Source organism: Panthera uncia, chromosome A2 (assembly GCF_023721935.1).
Source record: "Panthera uncia isolate 11264 chromosome A2, Puncia_PCG_1.0, whole genome shotgun sequence".
NCBI lineage: Eukaryota > Metazoa > Chordata > Mammalia > Carnivora > Felidae > Panthera > Panthera uncia.
The window spans coordinates 29741487-29765588 of NC_064816.1; the positions used below are offsets into that span (position 1 = coordinate 29741487).

Genomic DNA, 24102 nt, shown 5'->3' on the forward strand with positions numbered 1-24102 from the left:
TATAGTGTAATTTATCGTCATTTCAGGTTCCTTTCCCTCCCCTCCTCCCCTCTGTCTAGAGTGACTAGCTACTGGGAAACCCAGTGGAATGATGTTTTCCTGTGACATTTCTTCCATGTTTCCAGCGGTAACCTCAGTTTCTTTAATGAACTTCTCCCAGAAGCATGCCGTAAAACTCCCCAATCACCCCTGCTTTGCTTTAGAACATGTAGACACCCAGCCCCTCACTTGGTCTCCATCGCATTGTAAAGAGTCTCCTTCATCTGGCACTTTAGGTTACACCAGGTGACGTTTGAAGTGCCCACCTGCGAAGGGAAGGAGCAACAGAAGCTGGCATTGACTGGTGACTCCTCATCTTCCGCCGAGTTCTTCGTCACGGTTGCTGTCTTTGCCTTCCTCTACTCCCTGGCTGCCACCGTCGTTTACATTTTCTTCCAGAACAAGTACCGGGAGAACAACCGCGGCCCGCTCATTGTAAGTGGCTTATTTCTTGATATAACTTGTCTCTGTCCCCTCTGATTTCTTTCCCGAGGCTTGAAGGGCTTTGGAGTTATGCAAGCCCTCGGGGCGAGTATTTTTTTTTTTTTAAATCACATTCCTTTTCATCCACACCTCTTGGATCTGAGACAGAAGCATGATGTCTGCCATTCCTTTGTGCCCCTGAACTGGAAAGGTATCACAAGACTTACTGGAAACCTCTGAAATAAATGGTTGGAAATCTCATGAGATCAAGGGAAGACAAGTGAGGCTTGCTGTAGATTTATTTATAATTCCAGCATTATGGAGCCAGTCAACCGTTTTTCTCACTGGTTATTCAGACAGTGTGACTTGTGCTTATCTGAAATGCACTGTTTTGTTAGTATAGGATAGACGGGGCATAGAAGTGTCCATCCCTGAATACCCCACACACACCAGTCTCTCCTAATCTCTGTCTCTTTCCACCACCAATCCTCCTCCCACTTTCTTTTTCCTTATACACCGATCCAAGGACTCACATGGGTGAAATGAGTACAGCCCAGAATACCCACATGGGGACACACACACACACTTATAGGAGCACAACTCTTGGAGGGGCACAGTGGCCGGGATAATGGTTAAGGAAATAAACTTTCAACTTCTCAACCTTCACATGTACATTTGCCTAAAATTGATGAGAATGTTCTACAAGTGAAAATACCCGGCTGTCTTCTTTCTTAATTACCTATTCACATTTTACAAAAGAAAAACATCCTTCCTTTCCATCCCAGGTATCACCACACAATACATTGCTAGGAGGCAAAACCATTCAGGTGCTAATTAAAAAGGGACCATTTGAAATGTTGATGTTGTTGGCATTGAAAGCAAGTGATTCTAATGCCTGAGTAATGCACTCTTTTGCATATAAGGAGGTTAACAATTTCTTTATTTCAATAATATTGAAAAGTCCTAATCTACTCATCAGCTGATGGACCATTAAAAAACAATTTCTGATGACAGATCACGATGTGATCAGGACATAGAACTCAGAAGGAATTCAAAGAAATTAATGGCATTGCCATAACAAAACTCCATCTGTTCTCATCTACTCATTTATGCAAGCAAGCTTTCTCAGCACATCTATAGAATGAAAAATGGGAAGAGAATTTAGGCTGAATCATAGCCCATTCTAGAAATAAGTAATATTTGTCCCCCCACAAAAATATATAAACTAATTGAAGAAAAAGCCCCACACATTTCTAATAAAATATTTACTTTTTAAATTTAATAATTATTAAAATGTATAATATATTTATATTGTTTGGAACAATTGTGCATTAAAAATATTTACTAATAATATCACCCAACCCAAAATAAATTTTTGACACTTAAAACATTAGGGTCATGGGTAAAAGTTATTTCAACTTACAAACATATATATTCATACATATAATAGGGTGATTGATAAAATGCTTTCCAATATAAAAAAATATTGTATTAGGGTATAATTTTGTGATGGAAGTACAATGGAAACACAAATCCATACCAAACAAAAATCACATGTAAAATTTCCAACTGCTAAAGAGGAACTCTTTTATTACTTTTTTTTTTTTTTTTTTAACGTTTATTTATTTTTGAGACAGAGAGAGACAGAGCATGAACGGGGGAGGGGCAGAGAGAGAAGGAGACACAGAACTGGAAGCAGGCTCCAGGCTCTGAGCCATCAGCCCAGAGCCCCACGTGGGGCTCGAACTCATGGACCGCGAGATCATGACCTGAGCTGAAGTCGGACGCTTAACCGACTGAGCCACCCAGGCGCCCCTCTTTTATTACTTTTTAATGGAAGATAGAGATTATCGAATACTCCATTGGATTCATTTAAAAATGGATACAATGGGTATGTTTTAAAATAGAAATATGTATTACCAGAAATTATGTTCTTTGAACTATTTAGATTTTTTGTTTGTTTGCTTACTTACTTATTTTGAGAGTGGGTGGGGAGGGGCAGAGAGGGAAAGATAGAATCCCAAGCAGACTCCACACTGTCAGCACAGAGCCCGACACAGGACCCGATCCCACAAACTACAAGATCATGACCTGGGCTGAAATCAAGAGTCAGAAGCTTAACCTACTGGCACCCCAAGAACTATGTAGATTTTTAATAAGAACAAAATTAGATGTCAACTATATAGAAGTGGGAACATAATTTTTCAAAAATCTTTTAGGGATTATGTAAATAAATTTTACAGATATCTAACCTAATCTATATATTATGGAGACCTGAACTTTAAAATAAGCACAGTTTGAAGGATAACTGGATGAAATCCCAATTTGCAGAGCTTTGTGATTCAGTTTGAAAGGACCCCCCCAAAATTCAAATTTGTAGCCCTTTAATATGTTATCTTGGAAAAAGAAGAGTAATGCACAGAACTTGAATCTTTGAACAGGTGTCCTTTTCTTTTTTTTTCTCCCAAATTGAAGCTACTGGTCTTTATGGTTTTAAATTACCTTTAAGAGAGTCACCTAACTTGGGCTTATCCCTCATGTGATGTGCAGATATGCGAAAAGATTGCTATATATGTACCACAGAACCAACATGCATGCATCCGTGCATGAGTACATGTGGACACTGTTACAGAATTCTAAAGTCAGAGGAAATGTCCTGACTTCCTGAGAGAAGATGTTGACTCAGCTAGTTTGCTCACCAAGTGGAAAAAGATGTATTTTGTTATATAAAACCACATTCTCCTCATGTGAAATAATCTTGTGAAGGTATGCTGCTTCATCTCTGTGTAAATAGTGTCTCCCATCCAGCAGGATATAATGAAATCCTGAATTGTGTACTACACTGGGTAGGTTTTGTTTTATTACATGGTGGAAGAAGGGGAGGGGCAGGAGAGATCTTTCTAGTAATAAAAAAGGAAAGGCTCTTAGATGAAACTTCCGTGATATTAAACAACTGATATACTCATTACTTAGCAGATGAAAGTTCATTGACAAATGAGCCTGAGTCCTAAGAGTCAAAGAAGCAGAATGAATGTCAAGGATCAGTATGATGCCATTACAACTGCAAATGGCAAGCCATTTCAATTCTGACCCCACCATGAGGAGGCCACAACTGGGGGAGAAAGAGTGGGCTATTCTACCCACCTCTAATTGTGAGTTGGCAGAGGACAGAAAATCCACACCGTGAGCAAGGTCTCAAGAAGGTGGTTCAAACCTAAGAAAACTTTCAAATGCTATGTTAACAATGATGGTACTCGTTTTCAGTCCATCCTGTTTATTCAGAAAGATGGCTACTGATCATCACTTGGTCATCTCAGATCTTGTTACCATGTATTCTTTTTTTGTTGTTGCTTTGTTTTTAAGAAAACACACATTATTTCCTTCATTTATTCGTTCTCCAAATCAATCTTTTCCTATGAAACAACAAAGCTACCATATTACAGTGATGTGAACTAATTCAAGCAGTTTAAAGAAGTCGGGTATCATTTTAAGCTAGCTCACATCTACAACAATTTCCCATCTTGCTCTATAGTCCTCTAGGACATGATGTTACACATCAAGCATAGATAAGATCAGTGCATAGGAGAGGGATGAGATTGGTAATGATGTTGGTAATAAGAACAATAATGTCTGCTGGTATTGATTGAATTTCTACTAAGTGTGAAGCTAATAGTCACAACAGCCCTAGTTTATGTTATTATTCACATGTAGAGAGGAAAGGGAGGCTCGGAGAGGTACCTGGCTCTCCCAGGTCACATCCCTAATAAAGCATAGAGAATTTGAACCCAGGTTTCCAACTCCAGGGTCCGAATTCATAACCACCGTGCAAGAGGGTCCAAAGTCCTGATAGGCATTATGCTATGAAGTTAGAGGGGTGGGGGCGGGTAAGACCAATTGGTTGATACACCTGGACCACTCCTAGACTGTCTTACCCTGGATACAGAGAAACCAGACCCTACAACCCCTGGACTTTTCTATTTATTTGATGCCATCATGGCTTTTTATTTGCCTTTGAAATCTATTTGGAGTCCTGGAATGACTGCTATAAATCTCTGATGCTAGAATAACTAGAAGGTTCTGTTTGTGCTGCTGTTTATCTCTGTTGTACATGGAAGATGTCAATGATAGAAAACAAGCTTTAAAATTGTCCAGGATCAGTAGGTATTATAAATCAGAGGTTCCCAGGACTGATTCCTATGCATTTGCAAGCAGTTGTGAGAAATTTCAGACAGACTGGGGCCATGCTTACCAATGGCTGTTGTTTTTTTTTTTTTAAAGTATCTCTTTCTACTGAATATGTTTGACAGGATGGTACACCTTTAAGTAAAACTGAAAATATGAATGCCTTCAGAAGTAACGTAATTGTTAATGATGCTGAATGACGCAATAGCAAGAAAGTCGGGCCAGAAGAATCAACCAGCCAGTGGACGTCACTATAGTGCATGCCTTCTTGTACAGATGAATAAATTACAGTTCTCAGAAAGCAGAAAGGGACACCTGAATGGTGGCGTGGTTGTGAATTGAAATGTCATATCTGGTTAGATCATTTTGTCATGTTCCTTAGAGTACAGTTTTAAAGCCAATCTTCTGCCTGGATTTCTGTGTCAGGATATTCTGAGCCATTTTCAGATCTCATGTCAAATAGTCACACTGTGAGGCTTTGGGTTTTTTTTCATATTAATGTAAAGTAGATTAAAAAAAATCTTACAGGCTGTCAAAATGCTCTAAGAATGAGTACATAACAAACACTGCCCCCCATTTTGGTGAATCCTTGTGACAAGAGGTTTGGTTTAAAGTAACTACTCTATACTTACCTGGCAGGGGAGATACCATGATCACGAAGGTGGTTTTCCCAGGGCGAGGCTTATCCATTGCACTCAGGATGTGCTGACCCCTGCGATTTCCCCAAATGTGGGAAACTCGACTGCATAATTTGTGGTAGTGGGGGACTGCGTTCGTGCTTTCCCCTGGTAAAAAAAAAATAATAATAATAAAGTAACTACTCTAGGAATTTAGGAGAATCAATATCCACCGTAAGATTTTGTGGAAAACGAAAAAGCTCCGTTTTTTAAGTTCTGCTTTACCCATAAATGTTGACCGAAGGCAGTTTATGGGACCAGCAGTGTTTACCCATTGCAGGCACAGAGTGGTGTCGTGGCTCACATTTGTTTTATGTTCAATGCCTTCCAAATATTTTCTCATCTAGCCTCAGAACAACCCTGAGAGAGAAGTAGAGGAATTAGAATCAGCCCCATTCTACAGATTCAATTTACCACCTCTTTAGTGAGCACCAGGCCTTGGAAAATGTGCCCCTGGGAGATTAGAAACCTTGCCTGTTGTCAGAGAAGTTAATGGCAGAAGAAGGACTGACACTCAGTCCAGTGATCTTATGGGTAATGGCCAAGCACCAAAGTCGTGGATTTTAACCCCCCTGTATGACCTAGTATTTAATAGTTGGAAGCCTTACTTCACCGGTAGAAAGAAGCTAATGATAACACATGCCACAGGGCTGCTGAAAAGAAAGGAGGAGTTAATGCCTACAAGGCACTTTGCACAGGGAAAGGCATACAGTAAGTGATAAATTAATGGCATCTAATGGCCACACTGTTATTGCCAATAATTTTTTAAATGTGTTTATTTTATTTTTGAGAGAGAGAGAGACAGAGACAGAGCACAACCCGGGGAGGGGCAGAGAGAGAGGGAGACACAGAATCAGAAGCAGGCTCCAGGCTCTGAGCTGTCAGCACAGAGCCCGACGCAGGGCTCGAACTCATGAACATCGAGATCATGACCTGAGCCGAAGTTACATGTTTAACCTACTGAGACACCCAGGTGCCCCTATTGCCATTAATTTTAATCATTCTCCCACCCACTACTGGTAGGACCTTAGCCCAATAAATAAAAATTGTAGGCAGCTTCCTTTAATTGCTAGCGGCCTTCTCAATTCTTCTTTGCTTAGTGCCTCTACCCTACACTCTCTCCTCTCTCCAATTCCCCCAAGGATGGAGCTTGACTCAGGACTTCTTCTAAGACCACAATTGCTAGGTTGACCCACCCAGTTAACCTTTCTGTTCCTGTGACCCCACTCCATTAGACAACTAGAAGGTGGATTTTTAACCCCCAAAACAAAATAAGTCTCCCTGTTTTCAAGTGTGGGCTAAGGCCATCGCTAAGAGAGGACCAAACAAGGCAGGCAAAGAGCTGATGCTCGGAGTCTCCAATGCTGGTTCCTCCCAACTACATCTTTCTTAGCTGTAATCCAAGATGGAAATCAGAACTGCAGCCTCCGAGCTGAGAAACCTCTCTCCCTCCCCCATCTCTTCCTGCTCTGTCTTTTCTCAACTTGTCAATTCCACTTCATTTCTGTGTATTTTCTTTTAATAGATCATAAGTTCTTCCACAGGCCAAGCAACATGCATTTAGGGGTGAATTTAGAGCATCCAGTCTGGTGGAAATTATTGAATAATTATGAGTCTCCTAGAACTGACCTGCTTTGGTAACTGACAGCAGGTGTACCTCTGAGGTCCACAGGCCAGGGCGCACCCTCCCCAAGTGGGCTGGGCTGATATTCAAGACAACTCCAGAGCATTTCGTACTTGGTGAGAGGATGCGTAGAGACTGTGTTTGAAGTTCTGCCCCAGGTACACTGTATTTGATGCTAAAAAGAATAACATTATTTGAAGCCCACAAAGTATGTATCTTGTTAGTCAGAGGCACACTTGCCAGAATCTGACACTCCAGCCTCTGTGTGTGTGTGTGTGTGTGTGTGTGTGTTTCCTCCCCACCCTTTGAGACAAGAAGTGTAGACGTTGCGAAAGGGTATGGACTTAACCTTAAATGAACCTTTATCCAAACTACTACACGTTTTGCATCAACAAATATATTTTTCCAGAATTGTACCACAGAGGAAGGGAAATAAAGTAATCCATTTAGAATGTTCCCAGCACACCATCTCCACATTTTATCAGATTTTATAGTCTCAGCTCTTTTCTAGCTTCTTATGATTAGCAACTCCTTAATTTAAACGAAGGTTAATTCCCACTGTATTTGGTGCCATGTTTCTCCAATTAGCTTGTTAAACGTGGTCCAATAGCCTTCATAAAGGCAGTGAGTGGCCCCCACCTCTTCTTATCCGGGGTCGGAGCCGGGGATTCAGAGGGTAGTTTAGCACGTCTGTCCGAACTCCAACTGTTTTTGTCAGATTTCCTTTCATCTCAGAGAACTCATCATTCAGTTAGAAAAACGGGGACCTGGGGGAGACGTGGCAAAGCCCCAAATGTGTCTTTCCTGTGTGTTTCTTTCTTCCCTTTAAAGCAATATGAAATGGGAAATTTGTCTACTCCATGGCCTACCGCACCCAAGAGAGATCGTTCCCTCTTTCTCAAATGGAATAGTGTTTTTCAGCTGGCGGGCAGGAGGGGGGCACATTTGGCAGCCTCAGGAGACAGTTCTGATGGTCACTACTGGGGGGGAATCCAGGGGTAGAGGCCTGGGATGCTGGTGAGCTTTCTGTAGTGCACAGGACACCACACCACAACCAAGAAATACCGGGCTGAAGATGTCAAGAGTGCTCGGGTTGACAAACCCCAACTTCTAGCAACAATCAGCAGCTGTTGAGTACCTGCTGGGCACCGAGTACTATACAAGTTCTTTTCACGTCTTCTCTTTAAAACTTTCGTAAATGCTTTTATTTATTTATTTATTTTGAAAGAGAGAGAGAACGTGAGCGGGGGAGGGTGGTGTGGACAGAGGATCTGAAGCAGGCTCCAAGCTGAAAACCAGGAGATGTGAGCTGACAAAGTCGGGTGCTTAACCCACTAAATCACCCTAGGGACCTTCTCTTTAAATCCTTAAAGTAACCTTTCAAGTTTGATATTTAAATTCCCATTTTTGAGATGCAGAAACTGAGGCTGAAGAAGTGTAAGAGACTTGCCCCCAGGTTTCTTGCCCCAGAGGCAATTCAGGTCTTTCTGACCTCTGCTCAAAACTTGCTTCATTTTTATCTGAATCTACTTCTCGCTGTGCTCATTTCTTGTGATCTAAGGACCTCACTCACCCTTGGCTGTTGGCTACTCTCACCCTGTCTTGTGTTTCCTCTTGTAGCTACCACCAACACATACACAAACTCACACACACGTCTCAGTGTTAGAACCTTTATCTTCAAAGCTCTGCTTTCTGATCTAGCTGCCAAACTACAGAGGAAAATGGTGCCATATCCAATTCTTTAACCAATTTTAGATGTTAACCTGGAAATTAACTCTTGTATTTCTCCCAGAAGACTTCAAGAGCTTTTATACTCGTCCTGACTCCATCTCTAAGTATGAAATTTAAGCCAGTTTGAATGTTTCCACATAGCTCAGGGCATGAGTTTAAACTCCGGAGTACAAGTCATTTCGTGGGACTCCCAAAGTGGTAGAAACTTGGGAAGGAAGCGGGCAAAGATATTTCCAATTCAATTAACAGCTATACGCAATTTTTAAAAATAATTCATCCTCTGTTCGCTTCTCCTTCTAGTACCCTCAGACACTGTTGGCTTTTAGTTTTGTGTTTCACTCAAACTAAAGTTGATGTGGTATTTCCTTTTTGATTCCAAGACAAAGCTCTTTCTTGGATTCAAGAGTAATGATCTTGGCTGCTTAAGCTCTTGTAGTTCCCAGGCCCTGAGCTGGGCACCAGAGACACATAGGTCCTGGCCTCAAGCTATTTGCTTTACTCTTAGTAGCCTTGATCTCTCACAGAAGATAGTAAGGGGCCAGTGGTTACGAATTGAGGTTCCATACCCAGACTGCCTGGGCCCCAATCTTGGTACCAGCAGTCATCTGTGTAACTCTGGACAAGTTCTAGAACCCCTCCATGTTTCTGTTTCTTCACCTGTGAAATAGAGGTAACGGCGATTCCTAACCTCTTAAATTGTTGGTCAGATTAAATGAGTTAGGACACGTGAAGCTCTTACAAGAACGGCAGGTGCTCATTAATGCGAGCCATCGTTTTCATCAGCCTTATATTATTATCTACCCTGGTGTTTATTAAATCTCAATGGGTTGATCAGCTGCAAAACAAACCCACTGACTTTCTCATCTTTCACAAATGCTTTGGAAGTCTTCCTGTTGCACTGTTAACACCAAACCCTATTTTACATTGTTTCTTATTCTTTGTGCCTCCAAAGCATAAGCTGCTCTCGTTACAGACAAATGCAGTCAATTCTAAGGTGGGGTTTCACACTGTCTGGCCTTTACATCACTCGCTTCCCCCTCTCTTGGCTCTCCTACCCCCAGCCTGGCACTCAGATCTCATAATTGAGGGAAAAGGGGAGAAAGAACAGAACCCCATTAAACTAACCAGGCTCCAGAGAACTGGAGCTTGAATCCCTTCTCAGCTGGCAAGTCTGAAAATAGCAGGAGAGTGTGAAGAGCCCCATTGTGTAACAGGAAGAAACTTGAGGAAATTTGATTGTTTGGGGGCATCCAGCTGAGAAATGAGGTTCAGACTTTCACCCTCCTCCTATCATTTTTTGAAAGTGGTGAAATCTTGCCCACCCCACTCCACCCCCACAAAGGCAAAAATATCCCTACTATTTCCTAAGTTTATTTCTTGTATTCCAGAACAAGCAGACACTCACAAAGAGACGCAGCTTTGGATTCACTGGGGCTCTCAGCCATTTAAGGATGCCTTGCACCAACACCCACGGTTCATTAAACTTTCAAATAATTGGCACAAAGTCCAGAGCTTGAATTTTTATTTTTATTTTTTTGCCACCCTCTGAGCTCCTTCTCCCTGCTGGGCATCTTCATTTCCATTGCTTATTAGTAGGACCCTAGTCAAAGCGGCAGAGCCACGCAAGGAAATGCTTCAAAATTTGCCCTGGGAACACAAAGGAAGTAACGCCAGATAAAAACTAGCTTGGATCCCTTGGCGGGGGTGGGTATTGAAAATACCTGAGAGGCTGGCCCAGCTGTGATTTCATCTTCACTACCTACTACCTACCTATCTGAGACCTATCACTTTGAATCTGCCTCCATGTGGTTCCGAAACGTCTAAGAAACCTTTCAATGATTCATTGGCTGTCTCAAGGAATAAACAACTAAGCCTGAATTGTAATGAGTTTTATTGGTGGCCAGGTGGATTCACTAGCCAATTGGCTAGCCAAACTTATGGGCAGAAAAATAGGTCGATTTTGGCAACCTAGAAGTTACAAGGCTAAAAACAAATTATTACAGTGGAAAAATAACTTAGGAAAATTGCAGTTGAGCTAGAGAAAAGCAGGCTGAGATGTCTGGCGTTTTACCACGGTGCTTACTGCCACCCCAGTGTTGCTCTTGGAAATAGGAAAATGAAAATCCAAAAATGTCTATCAGCTTCTGAAGCACCCACTCTGTGTGCAAGACATATGGGGACTGCAGTAGCATGAAATACAGACTTTTATATTCATTATTATAAACTACTCTAGTTTCTTCCATTTGGATGGCTATATAATATTTCATTTTATAGAGATAATGTGAATTGTTTAACCAATCTCTTATTGTTAGACTTTGAATTTTTCTCTCTCACAAGCAAGGCTAGAATAATCAGCCTTGTGCTCCAATCTTAACACATTTTAAATCATTTCTTTGGGATAAAAACCCAGAAATTTTCTTTTTTTTTTTTTTTTTTTACATCCGAAAGCGTTTACAGTATCATGACTTTATTCATACTGATTTGCTTCATCATATGCAAAAAAACCAGAAATTTTCTTACTGGATTTTAAAGCAGAAATTTCTTTAAATCCGTGAAAAGCGTGTCCTTTAACAAATTACCTCTGAACTGAGTGAAAATTGGGATTCCAACCCTTGACTCTACCCTAGACCCTGCAATCGTATGGCTGTTGGAGAAAAGATCTCCCAAAGAGATCAGCAAAGAGAATTTTCTTCCCAGAGAGGAAAACAATAACGCAAAACTGCCCTGAGGATGCTGCCACTGACACACTGGCTTTGAAACTTGAGATACTAAGGGGACATCAGAAGTCGATTCAAGCCATATTTAAGTAGGCAGAAGCTGGGGCTTTAATTACCAAGGAGAAATCCCTAAGACAGGCATTAATCTGCATGGCAGCATAAGCTTAGCCCCGTCTCTGGACTCCTCCTTTGGCAGGTATCCTTTCTCATGGAGGCTCAGTAGTGAAGTTTCAGGTCATTAATTACTCCTCAGGCCACAAACAGAAGAAGGAAATGAAAATACAGAAATTCCATGACATGAGTTCTTAAAATAATGGAATGGCTTACAGGTTTCATCCTGGGGTTTCTCCAATGGCTGACGTTCCGTATGTGGCAAGCCAGCGGCTGCTTGGGGAACCGCAAGATCAGTAAGAGTCTTGCCGGCCCTGTCGGCTGCCCAGCAACCTCCTGAGCGCCTCTGCATAAATCTGGTGGCTCTTTTCAAACCCCCAAGTAAGCTGTTTCCCGCAACTTGCCTTGGCTCTTTTTCTCCCACTTGTGTCAATTGTTGATGAAGGATTGAAAAAACCAACAGCAAACAACATGGGATTAATGTCCCTGTTTAGAAGATCCAACTCTGGGGGAGCCCATTCTGGGCTTTATGAACCCCGCATGCCTTAGAGATCAGCACAGTTACGGGGAATGGGCTCAGGAAGGGGCTGCAGAAAGGTCAGAGTTGATTCATATTAGGTTCTAGGTATGGAGACTTTTTTTGAGAGAGACAGAGCACAGACACACGCATGCTAGCAGAGAAGGGGCAGAGGGAGAGAGAGCAAATCTTCAGCAGGGTCCACGCTCAGCACAGAGCCCCATGTGGAGCTCCATCCCATGACCCCAGGATCGTTACCTGAGCTGAAACCGAGAGTCGGCTATTCAGTCAGCTGAGCCACCCAGACACCCCCATATGTAGATTCTTAATGAAGGGGTCTCCTACCTCCTGTCTTCTGTTTTTCTAGCCATCATTTCAAACATCTGTAGTTTGTGGAAATGAAGACTAGCTCCTCACTCCAGCATTCAAGGCCTCCAAAGCCGTGACCCCTTCACCTACTTTTCAGAGCTGTCTCCTTCCAATCCCTAATCACTTGTTTTAGCCAAACTGGAGCCCTTATCATTCCCCCAAGATAGTTACTGCACCTCTGTCTGCCACTAGGAATGGTCTTTCTCCTCACCTCTCCCATCTCAGCCTATCAAAGTTAGACTCATCACCAAAGACTCCTCTCCAATGCCGTGTGTTCCATGAAATATTCCTTTACCTTTCAAATCTACCTTCACCTTCCACACCTTTCATATTCCTAAAGACCTATGAATTCCTGCTTTTCAGACCTCCACGGCTCTGTGTGAAAAAGGTTTTGTGTATGAAAACCATTACTACCTTGTATTTTAGTTAGACGTGGTTTTATCTGATTCCCCGATTCATTGTTAAACATCTGAAGGGCAAAGACTATTTCTAACACAGCTATAGTTCCCTAACATCGGTATTAAAAGTGAAATGGGGGGCGCCTGGGTGGCTCAGTCGGTTGAGCGTCCAACTTTGGCTCAGGTCACGATCTCACGGTCCGTGAGTTCGAGCCCCGCGTCAGGCTCTGGGATGATGGCTCAGAGCCTGGAGCCTGCTTCCGATTCTGTGTCTCCCTCTCTCTCTGACCCTCCCCTGTTCATGCTCTGTCTCTGTCTCAAAAATAAATAAACGTTAAAAAAAAAAAATTAAAAAAAAAAGTGAAAAGGGGGGACACCTGGGTGGCTCAGTCGGTTGAACGTCTGACTTCAGCTCGGGTCATGATCTCACAGTCTGTGGGTTCGAGTCCCGCATCAGGCTCTGTGCTGACAGCTCAGAGCCTGGAGCCTGTTTCGGATTCTGTGTCTTCCTCTCTCTCTGACCCTCCCCCGCTCGTGCCCTGTCTCTCTCTCTCTGTCAAAAATAAACATTAAAAAATTAAAAAAAAAAAAAGTGAAATGGGGTGCCTGTGTGGCTCAGTCAGTTGAGCATCTGACTCTTGATTTGGCTCTTGATTTGGCATGATCCCAGTCCCAGGGTTGCAGAATCAAGCCCTGTGTCAGGCTCCATGCTGAGTGTGGGGCCTGCTTGGGATTCTCTCTCTCTCTCTCTCTCTCTCTCTCTCTCTCTCTCTCTCTCTATCTCTCTCTCTATCTCTCTCTCTCTCCCCCCCTCCCGCCCCCCACCCCACCCCCCCTCTCACTTTTTTTTTTTCTCAAAAAAAAAAAAAAAAAAAGGGAAATGAATGACCTTTCGTGCTAGACCTCAAGAATAGTGTCTGTTATAACCCTTCACACATTTGTCGAATTCCTCCTTTGTGCCAGGAACTGAGGTCAGCACTAGCTGCACATAACAAATGTCTCCTCCAAGAGAAATATGAGAATTCCCAAAAGCTCCAGTTGGGGTGTCCATGGCTCTTGAGCTAGAACTTCAGTCCCCACATGCATTTGACTTTCCATTTAGACCAATCATACATCTATCTGAGAGTTCCTCATGCAACCCTGTGTCCCAGGATAGCAAAGCAAGCAACAGGTAAGCTATAGTTCAACTCAATGTCCTTCTCTGATTTTTTTCTACCTATTGAACCAAATTGCTCTAACAGGACTTAGGTTTCATCAAAATTCCACTTCTAACTATGGGGCTTTTTTTGTATGTGCTCTTAACTATGTCTTTTGCTACAAGATTATTCAGAGCCTCCTCTCCTATCTTAAGCATTGTTCTTGCAACAAAGACTGATACCTGCTGACTTTGAGTAAGGCATTATGCTAGACACAGTTGCCTAAGCCTGCGTCTCTCCATCCTCTTTTGCCCTCTCATTTCATAGTTTCTCTCTCCAAAACAGAAATACTTTCCTTCCCCAAAGCTCTGGAATTAGGGACAGAGGTCAGAAATTAAATGATATCTCATCACTCTTGTTTAGAAATACAGAATCCTTATTGGTGTGTGAAAGTGGGAAATAGGAACCCATTTTTCCCATCTAAAGTTGAACAACAGCAAAGTAGAAGTGAAGGGATAGATTTAAATTAGAAAGACTATATTAAATCAGACCAAATCAAAGCCGATTTCACTGCAGGAAATGTATGCAGGAAAAGGTGTAATTATGAAAACTTGATATTCTGCTGCCGTTATGCATATTCACTTTATGAACTTCGACCTCCAGAAGCCACCTAGGACTGCTTCCCCATTTTTAATAAGTATTGAGAATGAGGCATTTCCTGAAGGGATTAAAGGAGGGAGGAGGATTTTTTTTTTTTTTTAAGCTTAGCAGCAACATTAAAACAAAGGAACAACTATTCTTCTGGGTTTTGTGTGTGCTTTAAAAATACTCCAAATAAAACGAACCTTTGGGGAATCAGCAAAGAATTATGGCTTGGCAATTAGGGGGAACACTGATCCATCAGGGGGAAAAAAATCTCGCTATTAATTGCAACTTCTAAATAACATCAGTGAGTCTCTTGTGCAGTTGCTGGGAATACTTACCTTGGGCAAAGGGGGTTTTCAGAGGGTTCCCAGAGGACTCGGTAACTTAAAGACCTGGGCTAACAGCTGGATCATGTTCCAGTCAATAGGACACCACAGCGGTTAATGCAAAACCGTCCTGGAGAGGGACAAACTGGGAATTAGCTCGGACTGGCCCATTCATTCATTCTATGTGGCTGCCAGCCTCATAGATACTCTGTGGGGTTTTACCACACTTTAGGGAGCCTATTAAACAAGGGCGTCAGGACTGTTGAGGGGCTGATTTTTGTATGCCATCTCTCCCACCCCCGAAGTAAAAATCAATGCTGGGAACCCCTGAATTCCATCAGTCTTCAAGGATGTAAAACTGCAGGTATAACCATGAGTGCTGTGAGCTGCTTCGAAATCGTTACTCCTTTTGTCCTCCATCTTACCAATGGGGGCCCAGGGAAGTTGTCACTTGCCCAAAGTCACACAGCCTGTTCCAGAAAGCTCCATTATCGTCCAGTTTGTCTGAGTCCACCAAGAAAGGCTGACGTGAATCAGCCTCCTCATGCCCCTGTCTTCCCATTATTCCATGTCAGTCTGGTTCAGGGCAGAGGCTGTGTGAAAGGAACATGTGGGTAGCGCTGTGAATTTTCTTGTCTTCATTTACATCAAAACAATGGCTGGTTGGGGACAGGATGCCTCCACTGAAGTTGAGATAGATTTAACTCTGTTTTGCAAAGAACATTCACTTCTGAGACGGACCAAATTTCAGCCTCCCAGGTGGGTGCATCAGTTAGTGAAGCCATTAGTTGAATGTCAAGGCTTTTTTTTTCTTTTCCCTCCCAGAATCAGGGCTCTGCTTTCCCTGCTGTGGATGATGAATCTAAAATATTTATGTGGCTTTATAATGACTATTTAGCATTTAAGGCACCTGATATTTGCCAAAGTGCTTGACAATCAGTATTTATTAACAGGAAAATAACTGCTAGAAAATCTGTGCTGTGATATTTAGGGAGCAGGTTCCTTTGTGGCCATAGGGTATTTCTGGGAACAATGTTGGGGCCTGTGATTCAGAGTGAAATTCTGAATTGGCGGACTTCTGCCTAAGACCTCATACTTGAACTTCCCCCTAGTTTGCTAGACTTTATTCCAATAATCCTGAAGGATAGCATGATTTTATGCATTGCATTAATTCATTAAGCACTTCTTAAGTGTCAAGTCAGAGTTCAGGATGAAAAATTAATAAGATTCTGTCCAAGTCTGGGTTAGGTGCTCCTCCCATGATGCCCTGTGTTTTGACTTAATGGATGCTTCTCCACATTGGGATGGCAGCTGGGTGGGGATAAAATCTGGCAATGTCTGGATACATTTTTGGTTGTCGCTACTGGAGGGGGTGCTACTGGCATGTACTTGTAGAGACCCAGGATGGAGTTCAACATCCTGGAGCGCCCAGGCCAACAAAGAGTTATCTGGTCCAAAATGTCAATCAGTGCCAAGGTGGAGGAATTCTGTTGCAAGCCTTATCTCTCAGGTGTATAATTGTGTGAGTACATCTCAGCCTCTTCCCTGAAGATCTTATTTTTTAAGTTTATTTATTTATTTTGAGAGAGAGACAGAGAGAGTGTTCAGGCAAGGGGCTGAGAGAGGGAGAGAGAGAGAATCCCAAGCAGGCTCCTTGCTATCAGTTCAGAACCAGATGTGGGGCTTGACTTCACAACTGTGAGATCATGACCTGAGCCGAGATCACGAGTCAGCTGCTTAACCAACTGAACCACCCAGGTGCCACTCCCCTTAAGATATTTGAGTGCAATTTTCGGTTCCGGAAGATGGCGGCTTAGGAGGACGCGGGGCTCACAGCGCGTCCGGCCGATCACTTAGATTCCACCTACACCTGCCTAAAGAACCCAGAAAACCGCCAGAGGATTAGCAGAAGGGAGTCTCAGGAGTCAAGCGCAGACTAGAGGCCCACGGAAGAGGGTAGGAAGGGCGGCGAGGCGGTGCGCACTCCACGGACTGGCGGGAGGGAGCCGGGGCGGAGGGGCGGCTCGCCGGCCAAGCAGAGCCCCCGAGTCTGGCTGGCAAAAGCGGAGGGGCCGGACAGACTGTGTTCCGACAGCAAGCGCGACTTAGCGTCTGGGAGGTCATAAGTTAACAGCTCTGCTCGGAAAGCGGGAAGGCTGGAGGACAAAGGGAGGGAGAGCTGCTGAGCCCCCGGACGGCAGAGCTCAGCTTGGCGGGGAACAAAGGCGCCAGCGCCATCTCCCCCGCCCATCCCCCAGCCAAAATCCCAAAGGGAACCAGTTCCTGCCAGGGAACTTGCTCGCTCCGCGCAAACACCCAACTCTGTGCTTCTGCGGAGCCAAACCTCCGGCAGCGGATCTGACTCCCTCCCGCTGCCACAGGGCTCCTCCTGAAGTGGATCACCTAAGGAGAAGCGAGCTAAGCCTGCCCCTCCTGCCCCCGTGCACCTTGCCTACCCACCCCAGCTAATACGCCAGATCCCCAGCAACACAAGCCTGGCAGTGTGCAAGTAGCCCAGACGGGACACGCCACCCCACAGTGAATCCCGCCCCTAGGAGAGGGGAAGAGAAGGCACACACCAGTCTGACTGTGGCCCCAGCAGTGGGCTGGGGGCAGACATCGGGTCGGACTGCGGCCCCGCCCACTAACTCCAGTTATACACCACAGCACAGGGGAAGTGCACTGCAGGTCCTCACCACGCCAGGGACTCTCCAAAATGACCAAACGGAAGAATTCCCCTCAGAAGAATCTCCAGGAAATAACAACAGCTAATGAACTGATCAAAAAGGATTTAAATAATATAACAGAAAGTGAATTTAGAATAATAGTCATAAAATTAATCGCTGGGCTTGAAAACAGTATACAGGACAGCAGAGAATCTCTTGCCATAAAGATCGAGGGACTAAGGAACAGTCACGAGGAGTTGAAAAACGCTTTAAACGAAATGCAAAACAAAATGGAAACCACAATGGCTCGGCTTGAAGAGGCAGAGGAGAGAATAGGTGAACTAGAAGATAAAGTTATGGAGAAAGAGGAAGCTGAAAGAAAGAGAGATAAAAAAATCCAGGAGTATGAGGGGAAAATTAGAGAACTAAGTGATACACTAAAAAAAAATAATATACGCATAATTGGTATCCCAGAGGAGGAAGAGAGAGGGAAAGGTGCTGAAGGGGTACTTGAACAAATTATAGCTGAGAACTTCCCTGAACTGGGGAAGGAAAAAGGCATTGAAATCCAAGAGGCACAGAGAACTCCCTTCAGACGTAACTTGAATCGATCTTCTGCACGACATATCATAGTGAAACTGGCAAAATACAAGGATAAAGAGAAAATTCTGAAAGCAGCAAGGGATAAACGTGCCCTCACATATAAAGGGAGACCTATAAGACTCGTGACTGATCTCTCCTTTGAAACTTGGCAGGCCAGAAAGGCTTGGCACGATATCTACAGTGTGCTAAACAGAAAAAATATGCAGCCGAGAATCCTTTATCCAGCAAGTCTGTCATTTAGAATAGAAGGAGAGATAAAGGTCTTCCCAAACAAACAAAAACTGAAGGAATTTGTCACCACGAAACCAGCCCTACAAGAGATCCTAAGGGGGATCCTGTGAGACAAAGTACCAGAGACATCACTACAAGCATAAAACATACAGACATCACAATGACTCTAAACCCATATCTTTCTATAATAACACTGAATGTAAATGGATTAAATGCGCCAACTAAAAGACATAGGGTATCAGAATGGATAAAAAAACAAGACCCATCTATTTGCTGTCTACAAGAGACTCATTTTAGATCTGAGGACACCTTTAGATTGAGAGTGAGGGGATGGAGAACTATTTATCATGCTCCTGGAAGCCAAAAGAAAGCTGGAGTAGCCATACTTATATCAGACAAACTAGACTTTAAATTAAAGGCTGTAACAAGAGATGAAGAAGGGCATTATATAATAATCACAGGGTCTATCCACCAGGAAGAGCTAACTATTATAAATGTCTATGCACCAAATACCGGAGCCCCCAGATATATAAAACAATTACTCATAAACATAAGCAACCTTATTGATAAGAATGTGGTCATTGCAGGGGACTTTAACACCCCACTTACAGAAATGGATAGATCATCTAGACACACAGTCAATAAAGAAACAAGGGCCCTGAATGATACATTGGATCAGATGGACTTGACAGATATATTTAGAACTCTGCATCCCAAAGCAACAGAATATACTTTCTTCTCGAGTGCACATGGAACATTCTCCAAGATAGATCATATACTGGGTCACAAAACAGCCCTTCATAAGTTTACAAGAATTGAAATTATACCATGCATACTTTCAGACCACAATGCTATGAAGCTTGAAATCAACCACAGGAAAAAGTCTGGAAAACCTCCAAAAGCATGGAGGTTAAAGAACACCCTACTAACGAATGAGTGGGTCAACCAGGCAATTAGAGAAGAAATTAAAATATATATGGAAACAAACGAAAATGAAAATACAACAATCCAAACGCTTTGGGATGCAGCGAAGGCAGTCCTGAGAGGAAAATACATCGCAATCCAGGCCTATCTCAAGAAACAAGAAAAATCCCAAATACAAAACCTAACAGCACACCTAAAGGAAATAGAAGCAGAACAGCAAAGGCAGCCTAAACCCAGCAGAAGAAGAGAAATAATAAAGATCAGAGCAGAAATAAACAATATAGAATCTAAAAAAACTGTAGAGCAGATCAACGAAACCAAGAGTTGGTTTTTTGAAAAAATAAACAAAATTGACAAACCTCTAGCCAGGCTTCTCAAAAAGAAAAGGGAGATGACCCAAATAGATAAAATCATGAATGAAAATGGAATGATTACAACCAATCCCTCAGAGATACAAACAATTATCAGGGAATACTATGAAAAATTATATGCCAGCAAATTGGACAACCTGGAAGAAATGGACAAATTTCTAAACACCCACACTCTTCCAAAACTCAATCAGGAGGAAATAGAAAGCTTGAACAGACCCATAACCAGCGAAGAAATTGAATCGGTTATCAAAAATCTCCCAACAAATAAGAGTCCAGGACCAGATGGCTTCCCAGGGGAGTTCTACCAGACATTTAAAGCAGAGATAATACCTATCCTTCTCAAGCTATTCCAAGAAATAGAAAGGGAAGGAAAACTTCCAGACTCATTCTATGAAGCCAGTATTACTTTGATTCCTAAACCAGACAGAGACCCAGTAAAAAAAGAGAACTACAGGCCAATATCCCTGATGAATATGGATGCAAAAATTCTTAATAAGATACTAGCAAATCGAATTCAACAGCATATAAAAAGAATTATTCACCATGATCAAGTGGGATTCATTCCTGGGATGCAGGGCTGGTTCAACATTCGCAAATCGATCAACGTGATACATCACATTAACAAAAAAAAAGAGAAGAACCATATGATCCTGTCAATCGATGCAGAAAAGGCCTTTGACAAAATCCAGCACCCTTTCTTAATAAAAACCCTTGAGAAAGTCGGGATAGAAGGAACATACTTAAAGATCATAAAGGCCATTTATGAAAAGCCCACAGCTAACATCATCCTCAACGGGGAAAAACTGAGAGCTTTTTCCCTGAGATCAGGAACACGACAGGGATGCCCACTGTCATCGCTGTTGTTTAATATAGTGCTGGAAGTTCTAGCATCAGCAATCAGACAACAAAAGGAAATCAAAGGCATCAAAATTGGCAAAGACGAAGTCAAGCTTTCGCTTTTGCAGATGACATGATATTATACATGGAAAATCCGATAGACTCCACCAAAAGTCTGCTAGAACTGATACATGAATTCAGCAAAGTTGCAGGATACAAAATCAATGTGCAGAAATCAGTTGCATTCTTATACACTAACAATGAAGCAACAGAAAGACAAATGAAGAAACTGATCCCATTCACAATTGCACCAAGAAGCATAAAATACCTAGGAATAAATCTAACCAAAGATGTAAAAGATCTGTATGCTGAAAACTATAGAAAGCTTATGCAGGTAATTGAAGAAGATATAAAGAAATGGAAAGACATTCCCTGCTCATGGATTGGAAGAATAAATATTGTCAAAATGTCAATACTACCCAAAGCTATCTACACATTCAATGCAATCCCAATCAAAATTGCACCAGCATTCTTCTCAAAACTAGAACAAGCAATCCTAAAATTCATATGGAACCACAAAAGGCCCCGAATAGCCAAAGTAATTTTGAAGAAGAAGACCAAAGCAGGAGGCATCACAATCCTAGACTTTAGCCTCTACTACAAAGCTGTCATCATCAAGACAGCATGGTATTGGCATAAAAACAGACACATAGACCAATGGAATAGAATAGAAACCCCAGAACTAGACCCACAAACGTATGGCCAACTCATCTTTGACAAAGCAGGAAAGAACATCCAATGGAAAAAAGACAGTCTCTTTAACAAATGGTGCTGGGAGAACTGGACAGCAACATGCAGAAGGTTGAAACTAGACCACTTTCTCACACCATTCACAAAAATAAACTCAAAATGGATAAAGGACCTGAATGTGAGACAGGAAACCATCAAAACCTTAGAGGAGAAAGCAGGAAAAGACCTCTCTGACCTCAGCCGTAGCAATCTCTTACTCGGCACATCCCCAAAGGCAAGGGAATTAAAAGCAAAAGTGAATTACTGGGACCTTATGAAGATAAAAAGCTTCTGCACAGTAAAGGAAACAACCAACAAAACTAAAAGGCAACCAACGGAATGGGAAAAGATATTTGCAAATGACACATCGGACAAAGGGCTAGTATCCAAAATCTATAAAGAGCTCATCAAACTCCACACCCGAAAAACAAATAACCCAGTGAAGAAATGGGCAGAAAACATGAATAGACACTTCTCTAAAGAAGACATCCGGATGGCCAACAGGCACATGAAAAGATGCTCAACGTCGCTCCTTATCAGGGAAATACAAATCAAAACCACACTCAGATACCACCTCACGCCAGCCAGAGTGGCCAAAATGAAGAAATCAGGAGACTATAGATGCTGGAGAGGATGTGGAGAAACGGGAACCCTCTTGCACTGTTGGTGGGAATGCAAATTGGTGCAGCCGCTCTGGAAAGCAGTGTGGAGGTTCCTCAGAAAATTAAAAATAGACCTACCCTATGACCCAGCAATAGCACTGCTAGGAATTTATCCAAGGGATACAGGAGTACTGATGCATAGGGGCACCTGTACCCCAATGTTTATAGCGGCACTCTCAACAATAGCCAAATTATGGAAAGAGCCTAAATGTCCATCAACTGATGAATGGATAAAGAAATTGTGGTTTATATACACAATGGAATACTACGTGGCAATGAGAAAAAATGAAATATGGCCTTTTGTAGCAACATGGATGGAACTGGAGAGTGTGATGCTAAGTGAAATAAGCCATACAGAGAAAGACAGATACCATATGGTTTCACTCTTATGTGGATCCTGAGAAACATAACAGAAACCCATGGGGGAGGGGAAGGAAAGAAAAAAAAAAAAAAAAAAAGAGGTTAGAGTGGGAGAGAGCCAAAGCATAAGAGACTGTTAAAAACTGAGAACAAACTGAGGGTTGATGGGGGGTGGGAGGGAGGGCAGGGTGGGTGATGGGTATTGAGGAGGGCACCTTTTGGGATGAGCACTGGGTGTTGTATGGAAACCAATTTGACAGTAAATTTCATATATTAAAAAATAAAAAAAATAAAAAAATAAAAAAGATATTTGAGTGCAGAGAGACCATTTCTTACTTCTCATCGTATCCCAGCACCTAACACATAAAATATAAAACTTAGTACGTGGTGTTCAAATGAATTAACAAAGACAGTATCCTGTCCCTCTGGGAGCCTGAACCCATGATGTCTGGAATGAAGATAGGTAAACAGGCAATTTAGGGATAAAATGTGGTATGGTCTTCAAAGTACAGTCAGATAAGAACTACTTTGTGTGACCTTATAGTTTGTCACCCAAACAGACATATTGTGAAACTGAATGTGAACACAGTCAAGTAATGAAGGCAGGACAACAGGTGAAACCCTGCAAATGGCCTGTCCTAAACAAACGAGGCACAGTTAGAGCCCACATGTTACACACATGAGCTAGGTGTTAGACATATAGAGGAGTTCATGGGGAGTTGGAAAGTTTCCATTGCTTGTTACGCTATAAAAAGTTCATAGAAATAGGGGCACCTGGGCGGCTTGGTTGGTTGAACGTCCGACTTCGGCTCAGGTCACGATCTCACATTTTGTGGGTTCGAGCCCTGCTTCAGGCTTTGTGCTGACAGAGGGGAGCCTGCTTCAGATTCTCTGTCCCCCTCTCTCTCTGCCCCTCCCCTGCTCATGCGTGTGCATGCATTCTCTGTCTCAAAAATAAACATTTAAAAAAAAAATTTAAGTTAATAGAAATAAATAAATAAAACCTTGCTAAAGGCTTATTCTTAATTCCAGGCCCCCATTTCAGGCCTGCCCTCTGCCAAGTGCTCTGAGGCCAACAGCTACCTCCTCTGCTTCTTAAACCTTCTTCCATCAGCCTCGCCAGCCTTCCAGATTTTCCTTCTTCCATGATCCCCTACTGCCCTTTTGATCACAAACGTAGCGCCGTCCCAGCCTGAATCTCCACACCCATTAGCCTTGCTCAGTCACCAAGCGTTCCTCCCTGCACAGGAACCAGTTAGAAGTAGCAGATAAAAATAATCTTCCCCAGATACGGTTCTCATGGCTCCGAGCTCCAGGTGAGGTCTCTGTAATGCTGTGGCTACAGACAGAAGAGCTAGGCTAACTCTCCCTGGGGTTGGGGGGAAAAGCTTTACCGAAGAGATAATATTCAAACACACTGTCTTCAGCTTATTCCAAGGAAATTTAATTGTGAATCCCTTGGAAACATGAGGGGACAAGTCTGGGCTTCATGTTTCCTGGGTGGGTAGAACTATTTCCAGCAGCAAGCATACTTTGTCGGGAGGAGATAGAAGCAGGTCAGAAAGATCTTATGTAGAAACGTGTTAAAGAGTGAAGTGAATAACGAGTGTGGTTTGTGACTTCTCCAAACCTAGGCTTTGGAAGAAAGACATTGAGGCTTCAAGTTAACTTCCTATTTGTACTAAACTCTATTTCAGAGTTTAACATCTTTAGTGCAGTTGTCATGAAAATAAACATCTACTTTGGTATAATCCAAAGTGTCAT

General features: G+C 42.6%; 1 protein-coding gene and 2 non-coding genes across 3 annotated transcripts in view; 2 read left to right on the top strand and 1 right to left on the bottom strand.

Moving 5' to 3' along the window:
- The window catches only part of SYNPR (synaptoporin), a 129299-nt gene that overhangs the window by 76048 nt on the left and 29149 nt on the right, over positions 1–24102 (top strand). Inside the window, exon 3 of the mRNA XM_049642231.1 lies at positions 276–474. Within this exon, the coding sequence (XP_049498188.1) occupies positions 276–474 (199 nt within the window). The remainder of the gene's footprint in view (positions 1–275; positions 475–24102) is intronic.
- LOC125931176 (U1 spliceosomal RNA) lies at positions 5269–5432 on the top strand. The gene has a single exon (XR_007460426.1). It is a non-coding gene; the product is annotated as a U1 spliceosomal RNA (small nuclear RNA).
- On the bottom strand, positions 11113–11175 carry LOC125931149 (small nucleolar RNA Z39). Its single transcript, XR_007460399.1, has one exon. It is a non-coding gene; the product is annotated as a small nucleolar RNA Z39 (small nucleolar RNA).